This window comes from Rhinolophus ferrumequinum, chromosome X (genome assembly GCF_004115265.2).
Source record: "Rhinolophus ferrumequinum isolate MPI-CBG mRhiFer1 chromosome X, mRhiFer1_v1.p, whole genome shotgun sequence".
NCBI classification, from domain to species: Eukaryota; Metazoa; Chordata; class Mammalia; order Chiroptera; family Rhinolophidae; genus Rhinolophus; species Rhinolophus ferrumequinum.
In genome coordinates this window covers 86,354,908-86,381,984 of record NC_046284.1, presented here as the reverse complement: position 1 = coordinate 86,381,984, position 27,077 = coordinate 86,354,908, and the positions used below count along the sequence as shown (strand labels likewise).

General features: G+C 48.4%; 2 protein-coding genes across 4 annotated transcripts in view; both read right to left on the bottom strand.

The window, feature by feature from the left end:
- SYN1 (synapsin I) overlaps nt 1-16,020 on the bottom strand; it is a 53,535-nt gene extending 37,515 nt beyond the window's left edge. For both annotated transcript variants that reach the window (XM_033106203.1, XM_033106213.1), the window contains exons 1-5: nt 15,644-16,020; nt 4,917-4,974; nt 4,723-4,814; nt 3,121-3,277; nt 2,860-2,949 (exon numbers count right to left, since the gene is read on the bottom strand). In XM_033106203.1, the coding sequence (XP_032962094.1) occupies nt 2,860-2,949; nt 3,121-3,277; nt 4,723-4,814; nt 4,917-4,974; nt 15,644-16,020 (774 nt within the window). The remainder of the gene's footprint in view (nt 1-2,859; nt 2,950-3,120; nt 3,278-4,722; nt 4,815-4,916; nt 4,975-15,643) is intronic.
- A 4,305-nt stretch (nt 16,021-20,325) lies between these two features.
- On the bottom strand, nt 20,326-25,899 carry CFP (complement factor properdin). Of its 2 annotated transcripts, XM_033119069.1 has the most exons (9): nt 25,608-25,897; nt 25,379-25,529; nt 24,019-24,194; nt 23,378-23,548; nt 23,051-23,242; nt 22,687-22,860; nt 22,241-22,432; nt 21,976-22,087; nt 20,326-20,554 (listed from the first exon to the last, which is right to left on the bottom strand). In XM_033119069.1, the coding sequence occupies exons 1-9, from the start codon at nt 25,678-25,680 to the stop codon at nt 20,398-20,400; spliced, it is 1,398 nt and encodes a 465-aa protein (XP_032974960.1). In that variant the 5' UTR covers nt 25,681-25,897; the 3' UTR covers nt 20,326-20,397. The 2 variants fall into 2 exon arrangements, with proteins under 2 accessions (XP_032974960.1, XP_032974969.1); XM_033119078.1 differs by lacking the exon at nt 24,019-24,194 and having other exon boundaries at nt 25,608-25,899.
- Between the last annotated feature and the right edge of the window lie 1,178 nt (nt 25,900-27,077).

The window sequence follows — 27,077 nt, the reverse complement described above, 5'->3', positions numbered from 1 at the left end:
TAATGGAGGAGTACAGAGAAAGACATAGGAAATATAGAAAACCAATAGCAAAATTATAAATAGAAATTCTATCTTATCACTAATTACAGTAAATGTAAATGAATTAAACACTCCAATTGAAACGTAGAACTAGGCATAATGGATGAAAAATATTATCCAATTATATGCTGTTCTATAAGAGACACACTCTAGATTCGAAGACACAAATAAGTTGAAAGTAAATGGATGGGCCAGCCTGGATGGGCCAGCCTGGTGGCCCAGGTGCTTGGAGCTCCCTGGTGCTCCTAACGCCGAGGTCGCCGGTTCGATTCCCACATGGGCCAGTGAGCTGCGCCCTCTACAGCTAAGATTCTGAACAACAGCTGTCCCTGGAGCTGGGCTGCTGTAATCAGCTGGAGCCGCAAGCAGCGGAGTGCTGCCGTGAGAGGCCAGCAGCCTGCGAGAGCTGCTGTGAGTAGCCCATGGACGACTGGTGACCGACTGCCTCAGCGGGGGGGGAGGAGGGGGGGGCGGGGGGGGCGGGGGGGGAGCGCAAGGCTCATAATACCAGCATGGGCCAGGGAGCTGTGTCCTACACAACTAGACTGAGAAACAACGCTTATACCAGTGTGTGTGTGTGTGTGTGTGTGTGTGTGTGGCGGGGGGGGGGGGGGGGAGGCAGAAGTAGGGGGAAAAGAAAAGTAAATGGATGGGAAAAGATTTACCATGCAAAAACAGTAACCAAAAGGGAGGTGGAATGGCTATACTAACGGATAAAATATACTTCACTGGTGAATTTTAACAAACATTTAAAAAGAATTAACACGAATCTTTCACAAACTCTTCCTAAAAATAGAAGAAAAGGCAACACACTGTCCATCTCATTCTGAGGCTACTATTACCTTGATACCAAAACCAGACAGACATTGTAAGAAAACTTCAGAACAATATGCTTTATGATTATAGACACACCTACCATAATTCTCAACAAAATACTAACAAACTGAATCCCACAACATATAAAAAAGATAATACATCAGACCAAGTGGGATCTGGCCCAGGGATGCAAGTGTGGCTCAACTTGCATGAAAATCAACTCATGTAATACACCATATTCATAGAATAAAGGAAAAAACCTACTTGATCATATCAATAAACATAGAAAAAGCATTTAACAAAGTCCAACATCCTCTCATGATAAAAACATTCAACAAACTAGGAATAGAAGGGAATAGGTAGCAACTTCATATATGCTAGCTGCACTGTTGTAATCACTTTCACTCATTAAATAATTTAATTCTCACACCAATTCTATGAGCAAGAACTATTCTTACCCACATTTTGCAAATGAGTACATGAAGGCACAAAGCATTTAAGTGATGTTTCCTATGTTAGAAAGTTAGTAAGCTGTGGAGCTAGGATTCCAATAAAGAAATTCTGGCCACAGAGTCCACAGTATTAATCACAATCAACTATGCTGTCTCTCAAAGAATGTGGAATAATAATAATGATAAACAAATTTGGCTTCCTAAAAACTAATGACTTGATCTTCATCTGGAAGTAAACTCAATTCATAACACGGCAAATTTGTATCAGTGACCATGATTTGTAATACAGATAATAATTTTTAATATTAGTACCAATGTTATTTAAGTAAGTTGGTAATGTTGGGTCAATATTGATACTAATTGTAGTTTAATTCATAAAACTGATGATGATTATTTATATATTATTCATACACAAATTATATAAATGTAATTTGTAACATTGTTAAAAAATTTTAAACTAGTAGTAAAATTTGATGGCATTAATAATAGTGATTCAATTTCTATTTGTAACTAAAATTTGATTCATAGCTGTGGTACTCATAATTTATGTTGCTAATCATAACTTTAATATTAGTAATTATTTATAATAACAATTGGAATGTTAACCATATTAATAATGATTTCTATTAGTAACTATAAGATAATTCATAACACACTCATAATTTATATTAGTAATATTAATTTGTAACATTGGCAATAATTTCTAACAACATTTTACAATGTTTTACTAATAGTTTAATTTCTTTTAGTAATTATAACTTAATTCACAACATAGGTGCTAATCACTTATATTGATAATCTTAATTTGTAACACTGGTAATAAATAGTAATGTTAGTTAGATTATTTGATGATATTAGTAATGATAATACAATTTCTATTATTAAGTATAATTCAAAACAGGGACTTATAATTTATAATTTGTAATGTTGATAATAATTTGTAATAATAGTTATAATATTTGATGATACTAGTAATGATTATTCAATTTCTATTGGGAACTATAGTTTAATTCATAACATTGGTACTCATAATTTATATCAGTAATATAAATTTGTAGTATTGGTGGTAATTTGTAATATTAGTGATTATATTTTATGATAATAGTAACCTACAATTTAATTACTATTTGTAAGCAATTTAATTTATAACATTGCTATTGATACTTTTTATTGCCAATCCTAATTTGAGACATTGGTAACATTCCTATCAAGAGGAATATTTGATAATGTTAGTAACAATGATTTGATTTCTATATGTAACATAATCTGATTCATTATACTAGTTCTGTTAATTTACATTAGAAGTCGATTTTTAATACTGGTAAGAGAATACATACTGTATATAATAGGATTAATGATTTAAATCACACTTGCAACCACATAAGTAAATTCACAGTATTAATACACCCTTCCCAAGGCAACTTCGCCCTCTGCCAGCACATGCCAGCTGTGCTCTCTGATAGCATACCATTGGTAACACATCCATTGGCAATACTATTGCAGTAGGCATGATGCTTTTCCCTTCTGCCCACTCTATTTCCCCCAGACTCACCATCTCTTTGTGATTGGGGTAGAAGGTCTGGTCGATTAAAGGGAATTCCTGTGTCCCCAGTTTCTTGTGCAGCCGAACCATCTGGGCAAACTATGAGAGCCAGGAGAGACAAGTCAGCAAGGCCTTCACCTGGGGGAAGTCTCCAAACTGGGAGTCCAAGCTTGCACACTTCCTCAGTCCCCTCAAATCACAGTGATTTCGAGCTCCCACCTGCATGCATGAGATATTCCCTGTGCCAATAGCATCCTTCCTGTCACTTACCACCCAGGGCTTGTCACAGAAGTTGTAGACAGAATGCAAAGAGTTAACGCTGGGGATTCCAGCATACTGCAGCCCGATGACCAAACTGCGGTAGTCTCCGTTCCGCGCCATGCTGAAGGCGTGCTGACGGATCAGCACAAAGTCTGGCTTCAGAGACCTGGGGTTCAGGGGTAGGAGTGTTGAGGGTCCCCCTAGAAGCTTCCCACCTCCCTCAGAACAAAGACCAAGTTTCTAAACCTCCACAGCTCCTAGAAATTACAAAGTGATTTCTCACCTCAGCACACATGCACAAGCGGTTCCCTCCCCTACAAGCACCCTTTCTTCCCTTTTCCCATCTGGTGACCGCCCCCCCCCCAAGCCTTTCCTACCTGCTCCTCTCCTCAACAAGGTCAGCTTGCAGCTTTCCTAGTCAGGTCTCTCAGACTACTAGCTGTCCTCAAAGGATGCTGCCCACAATAAATTCCAGCCTCAGGGCCTCGACATGGGCTGTTCCTTCTGCCTGAAACAGTTCCCCCCTAGATATCTGCATGTAGCTCTGCTCAAATGTCTGTTACACTACAGGTCTACCTTATCCCAATTGTAGACCCCTCCACCAGCCCAAATACCTACATCCCTTTGCTTCTACATATTTTTCCTTCGCACTTTTGCATTCTTTTATTTATTTGTGTATTGTGTGTATCCCATGGTAGAATGTAAGTTTCATGAGGGCAGAGGGGTTTGTGGGGTTTTTTTGGGTCTTTTTTGCGGTCTGTTTTGTTCATTGCCAGGTCTTCAGCACGTAGAACAGTTCCTGGAGTACCACAGGTGCTCAATAAATGTTTGTTGAATGTCAAATGCTGAGAGTGGCACCTGGCATACAGTAGATGCTTAAGAAATGTCTGTTGAATTAATAACTGAAAAGTTTGGCTTGTGGTCTTCTGGGATCCTTGACTTTTCTTCAGAAGAGAAGCTATCTTCCACATTCTGTTCCTAAGCTCTTTTTTTTTAATTGAAATGTATTTGACAGATAACACTGTGTAAGTTTAAGGTGTATGACATGTTCATTTGATACATTTATATATTGTAATGTGATTGCCATTGTAGCATTAGTTAGCACTGCCTATCATGTCTTATAACTATCATTTCTTTTTTTGTGGCAGGAATAGTTGAGATCTAGCCTCTAAGCAAGTTTGATCATTATGATACAACGTTGCTATCTGTATTCACGATACTGTGCATTAGATCTCCAGGATTATTTATCTACCATTTATGTGCCCTTAAACAACATCGCTCCTATTCTTCCATCCCCCAGGCCCTGGTCACCACCATTCTACTCTCTGTTTTAATGAGTTTGGCTTTTTTACGATTTCACGTATAAGGGACATCATGCAGTACTTGTCTTTCTCTGTTAACTTATCTCACTGAACATCATGTCCTCAAGGTCCACCCATGTCGTCACGAATGGCAGGATTTCTTTCTCTCTCGTGGCTGAATAACATTCCATTGTACTGTGCCCAAGTTCTTGCTCACAGAAGGATGGGTGGGGAGGTGGGGACTCTGCCTCAGCTCTAAGGGAGGCCTTAGGCCTCTCCCATAACACCAAGGTACCCTTTTTATACGCACCGCACAACCTTCACCCCATTCCGAAGAACTTCCATGTCCACAGAGAATCCACCATTGGCGTGAGCCACGAGGTTGAGATCAGAGAATTCAGCCTGGAAAGGAAAAAAATCAGTGACTCACTCCCATCACACAAAAATGACCACTCGGTTTGCAATCTGGACAGTTCACCCCCAAGTCCACCTGCCCCAACTAACCTGTTCTACTTTAATGTCAATTTCTCCATGGATCTTTTTTCCTTTGAAGTATTTCGCCCTGGAAAGAAAAGGAGAGCACATCCATCAATGCTCAAATCTCAGGAAGACAGAACCCAGGCCCGTCCTTTGCCCATTTTGTCCCTGTGGTGCCACTAGAGAAACCATAGAGTGATTTATGATTGTTGAAATACTTTGAAAAACTCAATACTTTGTGAACAATAAACAAACAATAAAGTAATCCTCGTGGAGGTGTATAAATGTCAAAGACCATTGCAAGCTCTAAAATAAGTCCTTAAACCCCAGAAAGCAGGCAACTCCCAAAGTATGGTCTGCTTGTCACACTGCTAATGTTTTTGGAAAGCTTTGGAAAATAAGGGGTGCTTTGTAAACAGTAACATACTTTGAAATTGCACGGAGGTTTGTAAATGTCAAAGAACCGTAAAGAATACATACATATGAAGACTGTCTGGGTTTGTCTCAGGGCCTGAGTCCACTTGTGTGGCCTGAAGCATCTCTCTGCTCTCTGGCCCTTTTCCAAGGAGGAGCACATTCACCACGTGTGGTTGTGTGCCGTGAGGGACACAACAGCCACGGGTGGGCATGGGTATCAGAAAAGGAGGAGCAGACTGAGGGGCACAGGCTGGTGGTGGTTCTACAGAAGCGGGAGCCAGCAATGATGGAGGTGAGGAGGAATGCAGTTGAGGAGGAGGGGAAGCCATAGGAAGGAGAGGAGGAGGAGCAGCCGTCGGCACAGCACTAACTGCTATGTCACTGTCCCTGGGCCCATCCCCAGCGGGACCAGGTTTCCAGGGGCATCTTCCCCCAGGCTCAGGATTCCTACCTGACGGGTTTCTTCACAGACAGAAGCTCATCCCCAATCAGTTTTCTCATAGAAGGGAGATGAGGGGAGAAGGCACTCCTGGGGTCACCTTCATGCATACAATCAGGGTCTCGGACACACACACACAGCACAAAGGGGCCCTAGTGGCTTGACTGATATACCCAAAAGACCTCAAGCACAGTTCTCTCTCTCTCTCTCTCTCTCTCTCTCTCTCTCTCTCTCTCTCTCTCTCTCTCTCTCTCTCTTTCCATCACTGATACTGACCCCTCACAAGTGTTGGGAAAGAATCTTTCTTAGAACTGCTTTTTCATTTATAAAATGGAGATGAGTGTAGACTGTATCACTATTTTTCAAACGTTTTTGACCATAAGGGTCGTGAGTACTGTGGGGCTCTGTTCAGATGTCCTCTTTGGGGCCAATGCACCTGAATATCAGGGTGACAGCTCACAGTTGTGTCCCACTGGGAACTGGCTTCTGTCCCAGGGAACTGCCTTGGCCAAGGTTACACCTACTTCGGGCAGTCTCCATGGCTTATATCTGGTCTGAGTGAGTATGAAGGCCAGCCTCTTTGCTTCAACCTAGGCTGATCCTGAAGGACCATCCCAGCCCCAGAGCTCCCTCTAGGAACAGCTGAGGCCACTGATGCAACCACATCGTGGAGCAGCTTCTCCTGCCCCATCCTGCCCTCCTTACAGGTGTTGATACCAAAGGCACTCCCCAGTAAGCCTCCGACATGCAACTGTTTCAAAACCTGTTTCCAGAGAACCCAACCTAAAACAGTGGGCCAGAGAAGTCAAACCACAGATGCGATTCTAGAGCTGAGTCACCCAGCAGCCAGCAGACAAGCAGAGGAGCCATCACTTGTTGGGGGGTGGAGCACAGATAGCCCCTGACATGCTGTAGTGATACAAAGTGCTCTGCAGCAGGTTCGGGCTATGATGCAAGCAAAACGCCACTTGAACCATGAAATCTGGCAGATTCCATGATACTGGAAGTGTCAGTAGTGGGAAAAGATGCAGTGTGGAGTTTATTCTCCCGAGTGGGAAAATGACAGTGCAGGCCCCTGTAGTTTTGGAGGAGCAGTAACTTTTATTGATGGCGGGCTGTAATGAGATGCTGATGGAGAGGAATACAGTAGCTGGTGAAATATCCCTGGTAATTGAAAGGTGTGAGGGAAATGGTAACCAGACTTGGGTGACTATTCACTAAACACCATTGATTAGCTGAAGAAAGATCTGACATGCTCAGGGTGAATAATCACCAACTCAAAGCAAAATGTAAAAGCCAGAGGACCTCCTTGGCTGCATTTAAAAAAAAATTATTTATTTTAAGTGTGTTTTTCTAGGACCCATCAGCTTCAAGTCAAGTAGTTGTTTCAATCTAGTTGTGGAGGGCGCAGCTCCCAGTGGCCCATGTGGGGATCGAACCGGCAACCTTGTTGTAAGAGCACCGTGCTCTAACCAACTGAGCTAACTGGCCAACCCCCATCCTTGGCTGCATTGAAGGAAATCCCAAGCTTCTGCAACTAGAGGGTAGTCAGAGAGGAGGAACAGGTTAGGACTTAATTGCTAGTGAAGTAGAACTTTAGAGAAGGTCAAATTCTCACACCCAGGATGTCTCCTATGCCATATTCAGGGCCGTAATAGGACAGGAGTGGGGGGCCCTGAGACTTGGGATGGGGATACCTGGGAAGATGAATGTAACTCCTTGAATTTAAAAATTCAGCTGCAGAAGTAACCCACTCCTCCTTGTTAAAATATAGACTTTCCCTCTCCTTGAAGATAATGCAGAAGCCTCGAAGGAAGCAGGTGTCTCATAAAACAATGCTTGCCCCTTTCAGAATCTACCCTCCTCCTTCCCCTCTCAGCAACCAGATCAATCACCAGGGTCAAATCCTAGCACCTGACTGGAGAGGTTGTAAGCTTGCAAAGGAAGGAAAGCAAAAATACACAGAAGCTGAAGAGTCTGGCTAATGTGTTTTGGCAGGAGCTGGGAAAGTATGCATGAGACTGGATCCTGAGGATGATGAATCCAGGGGGTGGAACATGAAGGTGGAGCACCCTCCCGGGACACAGAACTTAAAACCCTGACAACGACTCTAGCAGATGTTACTCATACACTGCTGGATGGCTTATGGAAACTTGGAGAAAACAATGGCTCACACCAAGTGAAGCGGAAATGCTGGAACTTTACGGTAAACCGTGGAGGAAAGGATCAAAGGGCCAGAGAAGCAGACATGTTAGAGTAGATATTCTACTAAAGTCTGGAAAACTCACCAGTTGACTATGTTCTATGGGAGGGCCCAGAGGATATACCCAACTTACAAAATCAATGAGGAAGATTCTGGTGAGAGTGGCACCAGCCACGTTGAGGAGCACAGTAGTTGTAGGTAATAAATGAAGTCCTGGCCCAGGTCCTGTGCACAGTCGTTCCATTGCGTCCACAGACCCATCTGGTGGTCACTTCCCCAGTTCACAAATGCATAATTGGAACGCATATATCTGTAGTTGTCAGAACACTTACATGGGTTACTTGGCCTGTGGGTAAGAGCTATTGTAGTAGGGAAGTCCAAATGGATGCCTCTGAAACTACACCCCGCTTCTCCAATCCAAACCGGAAATCAAAGATAATATTGTATCTATTCTAGGGGTGATGGTGGAAATTAGTGCTACTCAAAGATCTAACGGACGCAGCAGTGTTAGTCCCATCATATCTCCAATGAATTAACCAATTCGGCCCCTGAGGAGGCTGGATGGATCCTGGAGAATGTTTGTAGACTACTGCAAACTCAACTAAGTAGTAGCCCTGGTTGAAGCTACTGTACTGGACATGCTGTCATTGCTAGAACAGATTAAGAAGACCTCAGGCACAGCAGGTGGCCCCTGAGTTAGTGGATGCATTCTTTTCCTTTCTGATCAGAAAAGTTTTACACTCTCAGGGGGAGTGACAATGGCATTCATTCATGGTCTTGCCATAGGACTATGTTATCTTTATCACCCTGTGTCATCATATAGTCCAAAGGGACCTGGACCATCTGGGCATCCCACAGAAAATCACATTGGATTACTATATTGATTGCATCATATTGACTGGGCAAGATGGGCAAGAGCTGGTTAGTGCATTGCCTTGATAAAACACATGCACTTCAGAGAGTGGGAGGTAAAACCTACAAAGACTCAGGGGCCTGCCACATTAGTAAAATGTTTAGGGATTCAGTGGTCCAAGGCATGCCAGGACAGCAGTCCAAATAATAAGATAATACATGACATCTTGCATCTCCCACAATGAGGAAAAAAACCATTGTGTGTGTCTTGTCCGATCCTGAAGGCAGCATATTACACATCTGGAAATACTACTCTCACCCATATTTCAGGTGACATGTAAGGCTGCCAGCCCTGAGTGGGAGCCAGAACAGAAATGGGCTCAACAGCAGGTCCAGGCTGCGGCGCAAGCAGTCCTGCCACTCAGGCCATATGATCCGGCAGATCCTATGATAGTGGAGGTGTCAACAGTGGGAAAAGATGCAGTGTGGAGCTTATGGGAAGCTCAAGTGGGAGGCCCCTGGGCGTCTGGAGCAGGGCCATGCCATCTGCAGCAGAGAATTACATGCCTTTTGAGAAACAAATCCTGGTGCAGTACTGGGCCCTGATAGAGACAGAATGCTTGACCATTGGTCACCTAGTAAGTGTGCATCCAGAGTGCCCATTATAAGCTAGGTTGTGCCAGGCGTGCCAACTAATAAAGTCAAACAGGTCCAGCAGCCAGGGTTGCACCCAAGTAGAACCAACCAAGCTGCCTGAGTAGGTAGCCCAGATGTCCATGTCAGCCAAACTGTTGTGCTCATGCCTCCCTCAGCTCCCTAAGGGGACTCCTCACAACCAGCGGATGAAAGAAGAAAAAGCCTAAGCTTGCTTCACAAATGGGTTGGCTTGGTATGTGGTTGGAAGCCAAAAGCGGACAGAGGCTGCACTATCGGCCCACTCGGAGTGGCCTTGAAAATGGTGGCAGAGCCCCCCGGGCAAAGCTTTGGGCTGTATACCTGCTTACCTACTTTGTGGAGAAAGAGAAGTGGCCCAAGATTAGAATATATGTTCACTGATGTGCAGTGGTGAATGGCTTGGCTGATTAGTCAGAGACCTTGAAGAAAAACGATTGGAAAACTGGAACAAGGAGGCGTGGGACACAAAAATGTAGGTGGACATACAGGCGTGGAGATGAAGTAGAGTGAGGAGCAGAGACCTTTGTATTGTGTGTTAACACCCACCAGACAGCATCCGCCGTGGAAGCGGCACTAAGCTACCAGGTAGACAGATGAGTTAGCCGATGACGTCAGCCAGCCTCTGGAATCCGTCATCCCAGTGCTGGCAGACAGGCATACACATGAAGTGGTAAGAGTAACAGAAATAGAGGCTGCATGTGGGGCCTACAGAATTATTGCTGAATGTCCAACCTGCCAGCAACAGAGACCAATACTGAGTCCCTGATGTGGCACTGTCCCTCATGAAGACCAACCAGCTACTCTGTGGCAAGCTGACTACATCGGGCCCTTTCCATCCCGTAAAGGGTAATGACTAATTTTGAATGGAATATTCTATATATGGGTTTTCCTTTCCTAACTGCAGGACCTTGGCCAGCATTGCTGTCCAAGGGCTTACACAGTATTTGACCCACGAGTATGGGATCCCACATAACATTGCATCAAACAGCAAAAGAAGTGCAAAAGTGGGCCCATGACTGTGGAATCAAACCGATGACGTTATATACCACACCACCCAGAAGCTGCTGGCCTGGTAGAGTGATGGAACAACTTGTTGTAGCCACAGCTAAGCCCCCAGCTTGGAGGTGATACCATGCAAGAAGGAGGCACCATCCTCCAAAACCCAGTGTACACCCTAAATCAATGACCATCGTTCATGCTGTGTTTCTAATAGGTACAATGTGCGGACATGTGTCTGGGAACCCAGAAGTGAAAGTGGGAGTAGCCCAGCTTACCACCAATCCCAGTGATCCACGTCTGGAATGTGTGCTTTCTGTTCCCTCAGGGCTCTACAGGGTTAGAGGTCTTGGTTCTTTAAGGGGGAACACTGCTACCAGGGGACACAACAGGCATCCCATTACATTCTAAGCTTTGACTGCTACCCGGACACGGAAGGTTTCGCACACCAACGGACAAGAAGAGGAGTCAGTGTCTTGGCACATGACCCTGCTCGTCAGGAGGAGGCAGGGCTGTTGTTACACAGGGCGGGCAGGGAGGCACCCAGGTGATCTGCTTGCGCACGTGTTGGTACTTCTTGCTCAACTTTGATAGCACATGGACAAGTATAGCAGCCACAGCCTGAAGAGAGCATGGGAACCAAGGGTTCAGGGAGGTCTCAAGGATGAGGGGACGGATCATGCACCAGGTGAGCCACCGAGACCAACACAGGTACCAGCTGAGGGTGAGGGGAATCTAGAATGTACAGTAGAAGGAGACAACGCATATTATTTATTTATGCCACATTTATCAGCTGCAGCAGTGGAGGCTCTCGTTCGTCTCACTAACCATGCACTTTCAAGTTTCCCTCAGAAAACAAGGCCAATTACAGTCCTGGAAATGCTGTTCCCAGATCGGGTGAATGTACTCTAAGAAGCAAGTGAATCTGAGCAGTACAAGGGGTGGACCGTGTACTCCACCCAGACCCTCCCTCTCCTCCCCAGGACTTCGCATCTATCCCCCAGCTTCTGGGAGAAGCTGCTGCTGAAGGCTCACAGTGCCATCCCGCCCTGGGAATTGCCCTCTGCAGCTCTGATCTGCCTTCCCCAAGATTGTCCCTCCTCTCAGGGTCCATGACTGACTGATGCAGGAATGCAGAAGCCTGGCCACCCCCTCCCCCCATTGGGATAGCTCTGGATGGTCATTCCAGCTCCAGAGCTCCCCAGAGGATTGGCTGAGACCTCTGTTGTGGCTGCATCAGAGCTCAGCCTTTCCCTCTGCCAACTCTTGCATCCCCCACTCCTCCCCCACAACAGGTGTTCCCCAGAGCTCTCCCCAAGAAATCTGCATGCAAATCTCAGAGTCTCAAGGTCTGCTTTCAGGGAAGTCTCAGAAAAGAAGCCACAGTAACAAATATAGTTTATATAACCCACCATATACATATTTACATAAGAACCCACCCTACATATATAATATATATTATATAAGACACATATATATTATATAGCAAATACAATATTGGATAATATAATATAGGATGTCTTATATGATATATAACATACAATATATTGTTTATTACATATTATGTGTCGCTGTATCTAGACTGTATAGTAGAATGTATTTAAATATACATATATAATTAGAATGAAAGTTTCAGAAAATAATTACCCTTACTATGTGCAATAGAGTCTGAAACTTCCTATACTACTTTATTCCATTTCATGAAGCAAAATATACAAACATATATGTATTATGTACTGTAAACCCATTATATAATAAATGTATTATTAGTATATGTCATATATAATATATGGCATACATCATTGATTATATTTCATATTGGATTAACAGTTTTGCTAAATAATAATTCCATTTATTATGTGCAATATACTTGGTTGTTTTCTATTTTCATTCATCCTACTTCATTAAGAAAATGAAATGCTGGTCACAAGCCAATAGATGGCCCACAGTTTGAAAAACACTGGACTAAATTATCTCTAAAAATGGGAGATGAGCCTCAGCTCCAGAATTTGCAACTTTCAATCGCAGAGGACTTGAGACCCAGAAAGGAATGACAATGAGATTTGGTGGGAAAGGCGTCAGACTTTATGTGTACAATTTATTAGAGTTTGCACAACGCCTCCTTTTTTCCAGGCTGAGAGCCCTAAAACTTGCATAGCTCTGAATGTCTGCAAGTTGGTGACGCAGAGGTCTCTGTCCCCACACTGAGCTGGTGTATATAAGCTCTCTCCCTTTATCTGTCCTACCCCACCTATAGTAGACACTAAATAAATATTTGCTAAATTGACTGAAAGAAAAGACTGGAGCAGCTGCTGGGATAAAGGAGGGGGGCTGCTTCTGCAATGCAGAAGGGGAAGGAAGAATCTTGCACTGAATCCAGCAGCTTCTCAATAAATTCTTCCTGGACAAATTAGAAGAAAAAATGGAAAACACTGGAGTTATGATTATGGGAAGGGGAAGGGTCTTGTCAGTATTCAGTAGATAATTAATAAATGCTTGTTGGAATAAAGGAAAAAGCAGCAAAGAACCTGCCTGGAGGGTCAGAGTGGAGAAGGGGTCTGAAGGATGACGGTTACCAATATTTAGAGGGAACTCATAAAGGTTTGTTGACTTCAGTGAAGCAAATTTAGCCAGGAAGATGGCGTCTGTGCGAGTGGGTGTTGGTGAAGGAATTATAGCATGTGTTCATTAAATGCTTTGTGGAATGATGGAGAAAAGACTGGAGGATCTGATGCAGGGATGGAAATGTGGTTGTTTGAACAGAACACACTAAGAGATTAATAAATGCTCCTTGGGTTAATTGGGGGAAAGGAGCGGTTGGGAAGATAGCCATCTGAGTGGGGGAGGGGACCTGGCCAGCATACAGTAGGTGCACATTAAGAGCTTTTAGGATTGTGTAGTGTGGAAGGCAGGGTGAAGGTTGTTGAAGGGGGAATCAGGGCTACAAGAGGGGGAGGAGAAGAGGCTTTGAATATGGGGTTCTTAGTAGTATACAATAAGTGTTCATTAAACACTTGTGGCATTAAGTGGAGGAAAAGGTATAGAGAATCCAGCTGGTGATTAGGATTAAAAGGAAGAAAAACTGAAGGAGGGGTCTTCCTAGTATATAGGACTGCTTAACAAATGCCTCCCACACTCTCACACATGAAAAGTATCTGTAAAATAAATAATTGGCTCTGAAAAGAGAGAAAGGACGCTGGTAAGGGCTCCTGGGGGGGAGGGGTTATCTAACCAGTAAAAGCTGATACTCAATAAATTTAGGCTGAAGTAGACCCTTGGGTGGGGGGAGATCTTGAGATAGGGGCAGAACTTCCAGACTCGGAATGGCTCTTATATAGTTAGTAGGTGCTCAAAAAGTGTTTAGCGGCTTAAATAGAAGAAAGGCTCTTTGAAGTATGGACTTAAGATTGGGAGAGGGAATCCTAAGGACACTGAAGGGAGTGGGAAAGGGGTAACCTTTATAATTTGGGCTCTGGACTTATCAAAGTAAAGGAGCCTGGGGAGAGGCTTTATGATTGACAGGGGAGAGGCAGGTTCTCCTAGGGGTGATGAAGTGGGGTATACTCCCTACACACAATAGGTACTGGATCCACTGGAAGAAAAGGACTTTGGGGAGGAAGAGTGAACACAGAGCACACATAAGGCACTCCATAAATGCTGACAGAACCCATTGGAGGGAAGGGCCTTTGGGGAAAGGAGATTAGAATTGAGCACCTGGCAGATAAGGCATAAATGCGCAGTGAATCCATTAAGAGAAAAGGTCTTTGGGGGGGGCGGGGCTAGGGATGGGCATACAATCACTGGACCCATTGGAGGAAGAGTCTTTTGGGGAACGGGAGTGGGGATGCAGAAACTTGATCTATGTAAGCTTGATTCCCTCATCTATGGGAGGAAAGGCTTTTGTGGAGAAGGCACAGAATCAGGTGCTCCACAAATGCTCCAAGGAGTTATTAAAAAGAAAAGGTCTTTGGAAAGAGGGATTGAAATAGTACACACAGCAAGTGCTAGATATCTGATTACTGTATTTATTGGAGGCAAATGCCTTTATGGAGAGGGTCTAAGTTTGGATCATGCAGAAGGTGCCCAATACATGCAAACTGAAGCCACTGGAGGAAAAGGCATTGAGGAAAGGGTTTGGGGATGGGGTAAATAGAAGGCACTCAATTAATGCTTGCTGACTACACTGGAGAAAAGAGTCTTTAGAGAAGGCTCACACAGTAGGCGGTTGATAAGTGCTAGGTGGGTCCATCAAAGGAAAGGTCTTTGAAGAAGTAGCTTGAAAATGGGGGATAAAGGAGGCACTCAATAAATGCCTTCTAGAGCCATTGTAGGAAAAGGATTTTGGGGAGAGAGTCTGAGGATGAGTCACACACAGAAGGCTAAAAAAATGCTCATTTGAGGAAAATGATATGTTTGAGAAAGGGGTTTGGGGACGGGGCATACATCAAACACTTAATAAACGCTTTCTAGATTCTTTGGAGAAATAGGCCCTTGGAGAGGGGGTCCGGAGTTGGGGCACACAGAAGGCATTCAATAAAGGCTCACAGGATCCATTAAAGGCAACACTTTTGGTGAGAAGCTGAGGTGGGATACACAGCAGGCACTCGAAGTTCACTGACTAGTTTTAAAGGTCCTTGAGGAGAGGGCTGGGGTCGGGCACGCAGCTCACTCTGGATACATGCTCACAAGATCTATTAGAGAGAAGGCCTTAGGGCAAGGGTTGCAGGGGACAAGACACATGTCAAACTCTTAACGCATGATCACAAAATTCATGAAGCCAAAGGCCCTGGAGAAAGGCTCCTGTTGAGGCACACTGCAGGTACTTGATACATGCTCACGAGATCCATTAGAGGATAAATAAGGCCTTTGGTGCGAGGGTTGGGGGGGCAGGGAACATTCTGCTCTCAAATGTTCACATGACACATTAAAGCCAACGCTTTTGGGAAGGAGGTACACAGCAGGTGCCCCATAACCTCTCCCTGTATGGATCGAGTGGACCTGGGGTGGGGTAAGGGCGGGGTACAAAGGAAGCGGCCAGCATAATAATTTAAAGGAAAAGGTTTTGGGCGAGGGGGCTCAGGTGCTAAGCACACAAGTGGTGCTCGATAATTGCTCGTCACGGAACCATCTGGGGACCCAGGCCCATGGAGAGACATCGGGGCAGTGGCTTACCAGTCGGTGTGGGGCTCGTCGATGACCAGCAGCACCCTAGCGGCGGCGCCCCCACGGCCTGCGCCCCCAGAGCCGCCGCCCACCTGCTCGCTAAAGGTGGCGGCCGCGGCCGCAGTGGTCTGCTTGACAGCGTTGGACAGCGACGAGAAGAAGCCACCACCCCCGGAGGACCCTGGGCTAGGGGCGGCCGGAGAGGCCACAGGGGCGGCTGCGGAGGCCCTTTCGGCACTGGCGGTCGTGGGACCGGGCGTGGCTCCGGGGCTGGGGGCAGCAGGTGGTGGCGGGGTCGGCTGCGGGCGTTGCAGGTCTGTCATGTACCCATTTGGCAGATTGGCCATGAAGTTGCTGTCCGACAGGCGGCGCCGCAGGTAGTTCATGGCTGCGGCGCGGGGCAGGGGGTCCTAGGAGCAGTCTGGTCAGGAGCCGCGGGGGCGGACCGCGCCGAGCCCAGGAGCACAGCTGCTCTCAGGCACGACGCGACTCTTTCGCTGCCCGCTGCAGACTGAGGCAGCGCTTAGTCGCGGCCGCCGCAGCGCGGATGGTCGCGCCCGTGCGCCCCTATCTCGTGCCCCGCGTGGTGCAGTCCGGCAGGGCCGCCGGCGGCGTGGACGCGACCAAGGCGACCGGGAAGGGGAGTTTGTGGAGGAATGGCGAGTGACGTCAGCGCGCCTTCAGTGCTGGGGCGGCGGTGGCGCGCGCCGGCTGGCGGGGGCGAAGGCGCTGTCCGCGGTGCTGAAGGTGGCAGTGCGCACGCGCCACGCCGCATCTTGTTCCCCTCCCCCCCTCCGATTGGGGATGCGCAATTTGGGGAGTGGGGGCGGGGGTAGGTGCTTGTCCGAAGGTTTGGGGTGGGTGGTCAGTCAAGCCCCCCACCCCACTTCATCCTGGTCTTCATACTCAGTCGCATCCACACGCAGGACCCTCCGCAGATACTTGGTTTCCAGTGTTGATATTCATCACAGAAGGCATGTATGGGGGGGTGGGAATGGAGGCATACACAGAGACACAAAAGTACAGAAATAACTCCCTCATGGCGAGGGGTAGGGGTCACACGCAATACCCGCAGCGTGATCAGTTTCCCACTTCTACACAGGCTCAGCTAGGCAGAGAGGCATGCGGGGGTGGCGTAGACAGCAACAGACAGGCGGAGTTGGACACTTGGGCGGGGTACACACCCTTGCCCTGGGGGGCTGGAGACGCACGGGAATGACACACACAAAAGTAAGGAAACACACGAGGCATGTACAGACAGAGAAGACACACCAATCTAGGAATCTATACACACCCAAGCCCAGGGTAACACACATGGACATGCATGCATACATGCACGTGTATACGCCTACACGCACACGGGCACCACACTAACACACTGAACCAGGGAAACTCACACGAGTATGCACACCCAGCTAAAAGGCATACCCACAGACGATAATGAACATAGATCAGCCACACCGGCACATTCCCTGAAGCTCTAGCCCTGACGTGTGTCCATCTATCCCCCTCTACATACATACTCGGTCTGTACGCCCCCATTCGTCTGCCAAAAATCAGAAAACCACCTGGTATTATCAGTGCCCATGGCTGTCTCCCCCTGCACCAGAGAACTTTCTACAGGCAGAGGCAGACCCATCCTATGGTATGCACACAGTTGGTGCCAAATAATGTTTGCCACATAAGCAAATGACTTTTATAGTCCAGGTAGAGGTGGGCCGTGAAAATCATTCTGTCTGCTCCTATGAGATCCTGACTACAATGAAAGCACAAATTCATTTTAAAATAATTATCTGTTGATTGATTGTACCCAATGCTTAACTGAGCTGTTTTGAGAAATGTATTGTCTCATCCAATCCTCACAACAATAATATGGGGTGGGTAATATCATTTCCATTTTATAGATGAAGGAACCCGAGAATTCCAATTCATTCCCAAAGGGTCACGTTCAATTTGTGATCCACACATTGTTTTTTCCTTTTAAGAATGTGCCAGACGAGGTGCCAGTGTGGCTGAAGCAAATTGAAAGAAGGGGATTTGGCAGGAGATGGGGTCAGAGAGGCTAGCAGGGACAGGATTGAGAAGGGCCTTGTGGGCATAGTGAGCGATGCTGGGAGACCAACTGAGGGGGAAGAAGATATGGCAAGAAGTAGGCAGATTGGGAGTTTCTTCTGCCCGCAGGCTTTTCAGGTGAATCGTCCACTTATTCACGTGTCCACTCTTAATTTATTAAATCAATGGCCTGTTTAAACGAGGTAGTAATATTGTGGGGTCTGGAGTCAGAGTGCCTGCCTTCAAACTAAAAATGATCACCTGACTCACCTCTAGGGCGGTGTGTGTTGGGGTGGGCAGGAGGTAGGGGGAGACCACCTCTATCCTTGCACGTGCTGTGACTTCTGCCAGGCATGTCCTGTTCCCCTCTCTCAGAGATCATCTTTGACCAAGGTCTCTGGGAAGTCCCCTCCCCCAGGACTCAGATTCCATCCCCTCTTCCCTGAGGCTCCCAGGCAAGTCAGAAACTTCCAAACCATCTTCTACTTCCTCCTCCATCCCAGACAGCTTCAGTCGAACCTCCAGGCCTTTGCTTTGGCCATTCCTTTCCCCTCTCTCCCAACACCCTCTCTGGCATTCCATATCCCAGCATTCCCCACATGGGAAACTCCCCACGAATTGGGCATTTCCCAACATTCCAATATGTGCTGTCCAGTTTGTTTGCTCAGTAACTGAAACAAACAAGCTGTGTTGGACCCATGGTGCCTTTTCTGGGGGCCAGGAACTACTGCAGGTCTAGACTTTTCTGGCTCCTCAGGAATCTGTTGCTAGACTGCCTCTTCCTAGGGGCCCCATTTCTAGGTTCCTAGTACTGGTGGACCTCAGCGTCATTCTCTTTCACCAGGTGGCTCAATTTCCAGGGATTAATTTTTTGTAGACTGTTTTGAAGAAGAATGAGGATTCCCCCCCAGAAGTGTCTCAACTCCTTGAGGCAGAGGTAAGGCTCCTCTACACCGTTTCCATGTTCTCCAGCAGGAATGTGTGTACAGAAGAGGCTCCAAGAATGGTTTTCTTTGCTGTGAACGACTGTGAATCCCACACGTCATGTTTGTAATCAGTATTGTACCTATGTTTATAACACACACACACACTTATCCATGTTGCCCAGATGTGCACCCCCCCCCATAACGCACACATTGTTATGGTGCACACATGGTTGTAACTTCACACTGCACACACTCAATACATCCTTAATTCTTGCACAGATCCATAGGTCTGCATATCACACATGCACAAGGATATGTGCTACATAATGCACACGCACGAACTTCCACTGTCTTGTAAACGCTCTCTTGTACTCTGTAGTAGCAACCAGAACCCCTCACTTTGGCTTCTTCCTCCCAAGATGACCAAATATTCATCAACCCCGTCTTCATCTCAACCCATCAACTGGCCCATTTTACACAAGGGGAAATCAACCCAGGGAAGTGAGCACGCTGACAGACTCCGGGTGCCACAAATCTCCCATCTGAACTCTCCCACAGTGATGCCCCTCCACGCACAGCACGAAGTCCTAAACTCTGCTCCTGACATGGTGCTTCAGAAATGGCCAGCCTATTACCTTTCGTGGTTTTGTTTCCTCCTTGGTAAATGGGGACGTTACTGATCCTTACATGTTCATGGTGGATTAAACAAATTCATGCTATGGAGGCTTAAAACACTACCAGGCACAAAGTAAGCACTAAGTATTAGCTATTACCATAATTATGATGATTCTAATACTTTGTCCCATTACAAGGGACCCAGCATTCGTAAGTGCTAAATGAATGATCAAATGCTAAGAGCATTAGTGTCTCGGTTTGTTCTCTGCACTGTGGAGACACAAACCACTCTGACTCTTCTTCCCTACCCCTCATGATGTCCAAGACTATTGTTAGTATATAGTAGGCGTTGATAAGTGTTGCATATTTAAAGAAAAGGATCACCTACTCTGAGTCTATTCCCTCGCTCAGATGTCCTCACCTTCTACCAGCCCTCCTCCACCCCAGATGCCCAGACTTAGCTCTGGTATACAGTAGACACTAATAAGTGTTGAATGAATGAAACAATGCTAACAGGAATCTGTGTCTGGGTGTGTCTGGGCTCCTCCCGGCAGATGCTGACTCTAGCTTCTCACAGGCACTTCCTTGCCACCGCCCCCACTCCGGCCGGTGGAGCTATTTGTCCCAGCTAACTGCAGCGTTGGAGCTGGGCTGTTGGGAGTGGGTGGGTGCAGGTGCTGGCGGAGCAGCCAGGCGCCCACCCCAATCACCTCAGGACTGACGTGGAATCCGGAATCCGCCAGCAGAGAGGCTCTGGCAGGTGGGAACCTAGGGAGCTTTAGGAGGTGGGGAGATGGGTAATAAGCACACTGGCCAATCAGAAAGTGCCTGCCCAGGCAAGTAGCCAAACAGGAAACCCTAAACGCGGAATTCTGCAGAGGGACTTGTTGGGTGGCCCCAAGCACTGCAGGGTGGGGTGGGGTGGGGTGGGGTGGGGGTGGCGGGCAGACATTGGGGCTCCAGCAGCAGTGAAGGGACGAATACTCGCCTTCACTCCTGCCAAACTGTAGCCACAGTGGAAAATACTGTTTTCCACAAAAGGCCACTGTAACTTTGCTGGTACTGTGCCCTTTGGCCTAGAAAATGTTATCGCCCCACTCTTGGGGAAGAGGCTGGTTTATTGAGGTTTGGGAGGTCAGGGAGTCAGAGGGAAGAGAGGTGTTAGAGCTTCTAATCCTCGGGCTCTTTGCAGGCAGGCACGTGTAGACATGGCCGATTCTCTTCCACCATCACCTTCTGCCCCTGCAGCACGTCGCATATTGCCGATGGTTTCCCCCAGAAGGTCACATTCTTCTCACCTTGACCTTCGACCGCCGTAACAGTGGGCCTGAGGTGGTGGGGGGGGGGATGGAGGGGAGAAGCTCAGGGAAGGCAAGAACGCATTCAACAAACTCTTACTGAGTGTCTGCTGTGTGCCCCACACTATTTTTAGCTGTGAGATACTGGGCAATTTCTTTATCTTCCCTGTGTCTCACTTTCCCTCATCTGAAAAATGGGAATAATAATAGTAACAATAACCCACTTCATCAGGCTGAGCGAGGATAAATGAGTTAATTCAGGTAAAGTGCTCAGAGTGGTGTCTGGTACACAGTAAGTGCTCAATAAATGCTGCTGATTGTCACATGAGCTACCGTCTCTTACAGCCAAAACTCTTTACATCTCTCCCCATTGCCCACTGGAACAAAACCAAATGTTTTACCCTGGCATTCAAGGCCTTGTTGTTGGGTCCAAATCCCTGTCCCAAGGCAATCTCTATCTCTCCTCCCACTTTATCCAGACTCAGTCCCTTGTCTAGAATGGTCTTTGCCTGGGTTATTTCTCCCAATAGGCAACTCCTCCATTCACTCCGATTCGGATTTTCTCAATAAGCCCTTTCTCCATTCATTCCCTCTCTTTATCAAGTCCTTCATGCCTCCACTTAACACCCCGAACTCATCTTCAGGACCCACTCTAAATTCCACAACTGGAGACCACTTTCCAGACGGTAGGTCTTCCATGAGATGGGAACAGGCCCTTAATCTAGTAGCTTGATGTATGAGGAAAGAAAGGGATGAGTTGGTGTTTTAACTCTCTCCAACATCTGGGCCACCCTGGACACCGGGAATCACTTAGGGTGGCTGATCACCTGTGTCCAGGACTCTGCTCACACAGTCTTGACCCCTTCCTGCCAGGGGAGGCCTGATCAGCATTCTAGACCCAAGTTGAGGTGACAGTCCTTTTTCCACATATCAACCATTCCTCATATGCTCTCTGTCAGGGCCCTGCCAACCTGGATCCCTCAGGAGACCCACGGGATCTGCGTTGCAACTGCTGCTGAAAAGCCTTAGAGTGCTTGGGGGCAGTAAGACATTGAGTGAGACATCAAGTCCCCCATGGAGGCATGGGTGACTGAAGGAACGAATAAGTGAATGGAAGCATGAGTGAGTGAGTGACTGCAGGAGCAAATCAAAACTTGGGGAACAGAGAGCAGAACAAATGGACACGTGAAGAACCGAGTGAATGGGAGAATGGCTGAGTAACTGGATGAGTGACTGAGGGCCACCGAGGCTGCTAACTCTCCCCTCATTATCTTCTTTCTCAGCTTCTTCAGTTTCTCCCCTCTTGCTTCAGCTGGGAAGTGGCACTTGGCAAGTCAGGTACCTTAAGCCCAGTGCTAGAAACCCTGGTTGGGGGTGCCAACTCTCCCACTCTGACTGCTGACATAGCAATATCATGACCCCTTCGTCGGCACTCTGCCCCCTCACTCACGCGAACTTGGGGAGTGAGGCCGTGCAGAGGCGCTGGCGGGTACGGACGGGGTTGGGTCCACAGGGGGGTTTGCACAGCCCCCAGGTACTCCACTCCGACCACGAGCCTTTCCCTGCAATGAGAGGAGGGGTTTATCGAGTCAGAATTAGTGGTCTCGCGGTGGTGAGAGAAGCTGTAGGGATACGGGGTGCACATCAGAGAGTCAGAAACCTCCTGTCTCTTCATGGGCTGCCCACCCTCACAGTACAGTCTGGGAGGCACTCACAGGGGCAGCGCTGGATGTTGTAGCAGTGCCGGATATCCTGATAATCCCCAGCACATCGCTGTCCGTTAAACTTGCGGCCTTTGCAGCTCCTTAGGCGTGTCTGTTGGCCCGGGATCTCCTCGCAGCTGATACGTTTCATCTTTGGGCGGACACAGGTGCTCCATTCCTCCCACAGCCCCCACTCTCCATTCACTGCAGAGACGAGGGCAGCAGGGGCTCACACCAAAGAAGGGAGCCAGCAACACGGGTTCGGAGGAAGGAATGAGGGATGAGGGAGGGAGTGGGAGTGATTAGATGTGGGAATGGGGGATCAGAGGTGGAACCAAGGCATCAGGGCCGGGAATGGAGGAACGTGAGGCAGGAACAAGGCATGAGCAGCAGGAACTGGGCGGGGGGGAGGAGAGGGGAGGCTTAGGCATGCTGACGGTACATCATGAGGTGCTGACCAGGGCAAGGCACGGCCGTGTTGCAGATGTGGATCCGAGTGGCATCACCGACACAGAAGGGACCCCCATGTTGGGGCACAGGGTGATCACATGCCCGTCGATCCATAGTCTGGCCCAGGCCGCAGGTCACAGGACAGGGGCTTACAGGGCCCCATGGCCCCCAGGCCCCAGCCACTGTTGAGAGGGATAGGAGTGAGGAGAAAGGCCATCTCAGTCTCCCCCCTCAGCCCTTAGACCCCCGAGGCAGACCACCCCCAAACAAAGAGCTCCATGGTCACATGGTCTAAGATCTCTATCCCCTGAAATGGCAGAGCATCTGTGCCCGAATCAAGAGCAGAGTGTCAGAGGCCTCATGCCTGTGTACCTGGGCAGGGTGGCAGGCCACTGCAGCCTCTCTGCTCATAGGCTGGCCCTGGGCATGGCTTCCCAGGAGGATTTGTGGAGGGTGCAGGTGCAGAACACGTGCGGCTTCGTCTCTCCACAGGTGCGCTGGGTCCACCGTGGCAGGAGCCCGAGCAGGCGCCCCAGGGGCTCCAAGCAGCCCAGGCCCCATGTGCTGTGATGGGGTGGGGTAGGGAGAAGCCAAGTGTGGTCACGCTGCTGAAGTCCTCCCACGCTGGCAGTTCCCTGCTGTAACCTGCAGACCCACCCTGGGTACCTGCATCAGTGCCCTGTGGTTGCCCTCACTCACTGGGGCAGACCTGCTGCGTGTCACAGGCCTTTGATTCCTGTGCTTCTCCTGGACAGTGGCCCCCACACTTCGGGGTGGGGTTATCACATGTTCGACGACGGGTCTGGGTCCCTTTGGAGCAGGTGACAGAGCAAGGTGCCCAGGGCCCCCAGTCAGACCAGCCACCTATCTCTGTGGAAGAGAAGAGAGGGGGACAGGATAGAGGTGGGGGTGTCATTCAGGGATCCTCGCTTTCTCATATGCCCCACATTAGCTAATCCTATCCCCACATCCTCTGTCACACCTGTTCTACCATCATTGCTCATCTGGACTGTCGCAGTAACCTTCACACTGGTCCTTCTGCTTCACCCCTCACCACAGTCTGTCCTCTTGACAGTGAGGAGGTCACAGGCCAAGTCCGATCACATTTATCCTCCGCCCACAACCCGTATCACTCAGAATAAAAGCCAATGTCCTCACTGTGGCCCACGAGGATCAAGATCTCCTACGACCTCACTGCCCACCACTTTCCTCCAGCCCCGCTTGCCTCCTCCTCAGAGCTTCACAAATATCAGGCACAGTCCCACCCTCGGGGCCTCTGCCCTGCTCGTTCCCAGAGCCGGTGACAGGCAGTGCACATCTGCCTTGCCGATCCTCCTTACCAGGACAGCATGGCTGGATCTCACAGGCCTGCAGCTGCCACTCGAGGGTCCCAGGGTCCACCTTCTCAGAGCACTGCCCACCCCAGCCTATGCAGCGCCGGTGCCGAAGCTGGGAGCCCTCAGTGCAGGTCACTGAGCAGGGGTCCCACGGGGACCACGGCGACCATTGTGGGGACCTGTAGAGAGGAGCACATGTCCCACCCTGGCACGAGCTGGCCAGGATGGTGTGTGCGACTGCAAAGCATGGGCAGGCATCAGCGGGGGTGTCGGGTAAGTATGTGCAGAATGGATTGATGAGGGTACCTGCCTATTAGGGATGTTGGGGGACTGAATGGGGAGAGGTGGGTACACAGTAAGTACTCATCACTTACTTTCACGATCAGGGACCTGGAGCTACCCTTTTAAGTACCCCCAAGGACAGTGCCAGGTGTGCACTGTCCTTGGATTAGGGGCCCAGAATTGTTGTCAGGCCACCATCATGCAAACAGGAAGTGCTTAATAAATAGGAGCCATCATCCCAATGAGCTCAGAGACCCCATAAGAAATACCCCAGATCTGCACAGCATAATGCTAAATAGATGTGAACTGACGACATGACAAGGGGCACAGAGCTGCCTTCAAAAAGCTCCCGAAGCTCTCCAGCCTCATGGTGTATCTGGGATATACAGTAAGCAGTTAGGAAGTATGTCTGGCATACAGTAAACGCTCAATACATGTAAGCTGGCATCACGATTAGGAGACTAGAGCTACCCTCAGAAATCCGCCAGCTGTCCCCGACCTCGGCAATACATCTGGTATGCCGAAAGTGCTCACTGGATACGATGTGTCATCACAATTAGAGGCCTGCAGCTGCCCTCAGAATTCCCCAAACTCTCCCATCTCCACAATGCATCTGTATACAGTAAGCAGTCAATATGAGCTGTCATCACAATTAGAGAACTTGAGCCACCTTCAGAAATACTAGAGCTGCACCCCACCCACAATGCTTCCAGTATGCAGGAAATGCTCAATACACGTAAGCTATGCTACTCTTCAACCAGGGGTGATTTTGTACCCTAGGGGACATGTGGCAATTTCTAGAGACACTTTGGTTGCTGCAACTGGTGCGGGGAGTCACTACTGGCATCTAGTGGGAGGTCGGGGATTCCAAAAAACACCCTGCAATGCACAGGTCAGCCCTCTCAATAATAATTTTCTGGCCCTAAATGTCAATAGAGTTGAGACTGAGAAACCCTGAGCTATGGTCATGATCAGGCCCGTTGAGCCACCCTTGGAAATTCCAGAGAAGGAAAGAGTCCAGTTCTGGGCTGTCACACAGACAGTCCTTCCTGCCTCCCCCTAACCCCAGGCTCCCCCTAACCTGCATGCCTGACAGAGCTTGCTGTCTGGCTCCTGGAAGGCGTAGGCACTGTTGAGACAGCAGTCTTCCACACGGACACCTCCCCCCAGGAGGCCCTTGCACTTGCCCGAGGATTCCTCATACTGGGTAAAGCAGAGTACAGGGTCTGAGCCTGTAAAAGGGAAGGGGAGGAGGGCACGGTCAAGGGTATGGTGGGCCTGAGGGGCCAACTGGACCCTCGCCTACTCACCTGTGGATGGCAGGGTCAGCAGCAGCAGTAGCGGCGGGAACAGCAACCAAGAGGCCTGCGCTGGGGCGGGCATACTGAGCGGTGCCCCTGCAGCCTCACCAGAGAGGTGGCCTGGCTTTATGAGCTGACCTGTTCTGGGAGTCAGTGGAAAAAGAGGAACCAGGGGCAGGAGGAACTGGGAGGGCAAAGGGTAGCAGGGGGGAGGGGAGCATTGGGCAGGTCTCCTCGGCTCCCATCACTCCCTTGTCACCTCTGCCCATGAGCCACCTCCTCTACTCTCCCCTCTCTACTTCCTGTCTCACTCTTGATCGTGCTGTGTTTATCACTGTAACCCCGGCACCCCAAGCCCCACCTAGCAACCTTTCAGCACTCAATCAATGCTCTCTGTACAAATTCTTACTGAGGGAAAATGGAGCCAAGGAGTTTGGAGCAAGACAAACTTTCTAGCTGTGTGTGACCTTAGGCAAGTCACTTGAACCTCTCTGAGGCTGTTTCTTCACCTGTAAAATGCACACCCTCTACCACGACAGAGTCAACCTCATGGGGACGTTGAATAGGGTGAAATGAGTGTGGCACGCTCAGTATGTCCATCCTCATGGGGTGGAGAAGGCGTTGAAGTAATTGCTTCATCCTCCATCCTGACTTAACCCACCCTCTTTCCTGAAAGGGAGGTCCCCTGTGTCAGCAAGGGGAAGGGATGTCAGCACAAGGGAAGTGAGAAGGGGAAGTGAATGAGTGGAGGATTTGTGAGTGAATTGGGGATATCCAGTCCCAGGGGCCCTGCTGGGGACATCTTCAGTGCCTGGGAGGGGGTAGTTGGGAAGGCACCGGTCAGGTCATGTTCTATCAGTGTAACTTGGGCAGGTGACATCTTTGATAGGGTTTGTTGCGAAGATTCTGAGTTCAGATTTTTTGAAGTCCTTAGCACACTGCCTGGCATGTAGTACATACTTTTTGTGAAATACACTTATTCAACATTTATTGAGCACCTACGGGTGCCAGATGCTGTTCTCAGCATTGGATGGAGCAGAGAACAAGACAGCTCCAAATCCTGGCCTTCAAGGCTTACGCTCTAAACGGAGATAGATAATAAATGTCCCCTCTCTCACAGAGGCCTGCCCAACTACCCTTTTTGTATAGCACCCCATCACGCTCTAGCCCAGGGGCTCTCAAACGTTATTGTGCATCAGAATCATCTGGAAGGTTGGTTAAATCCCAAGCTGCTGGGCCGCACCCCCACTTCTGATTTCTGATTCTGTGGGTCTAGGGTGGGGCTCAAAAATGTGTATTTTGAACAGGTTCCCAGGTGACAGTGATGCTGCTTGTCTGGAGACCACACTTTAAGAACCATCATTCTAGTCCCTGACCCCTCTCTTCTTTTGTAGGTCTCATGGAGAAAACCTATTTTACTGTTAATAAAACCCATTTTCCATGCAGGTAAAACTGAGCTCCGTGGACCTACTATCTTTT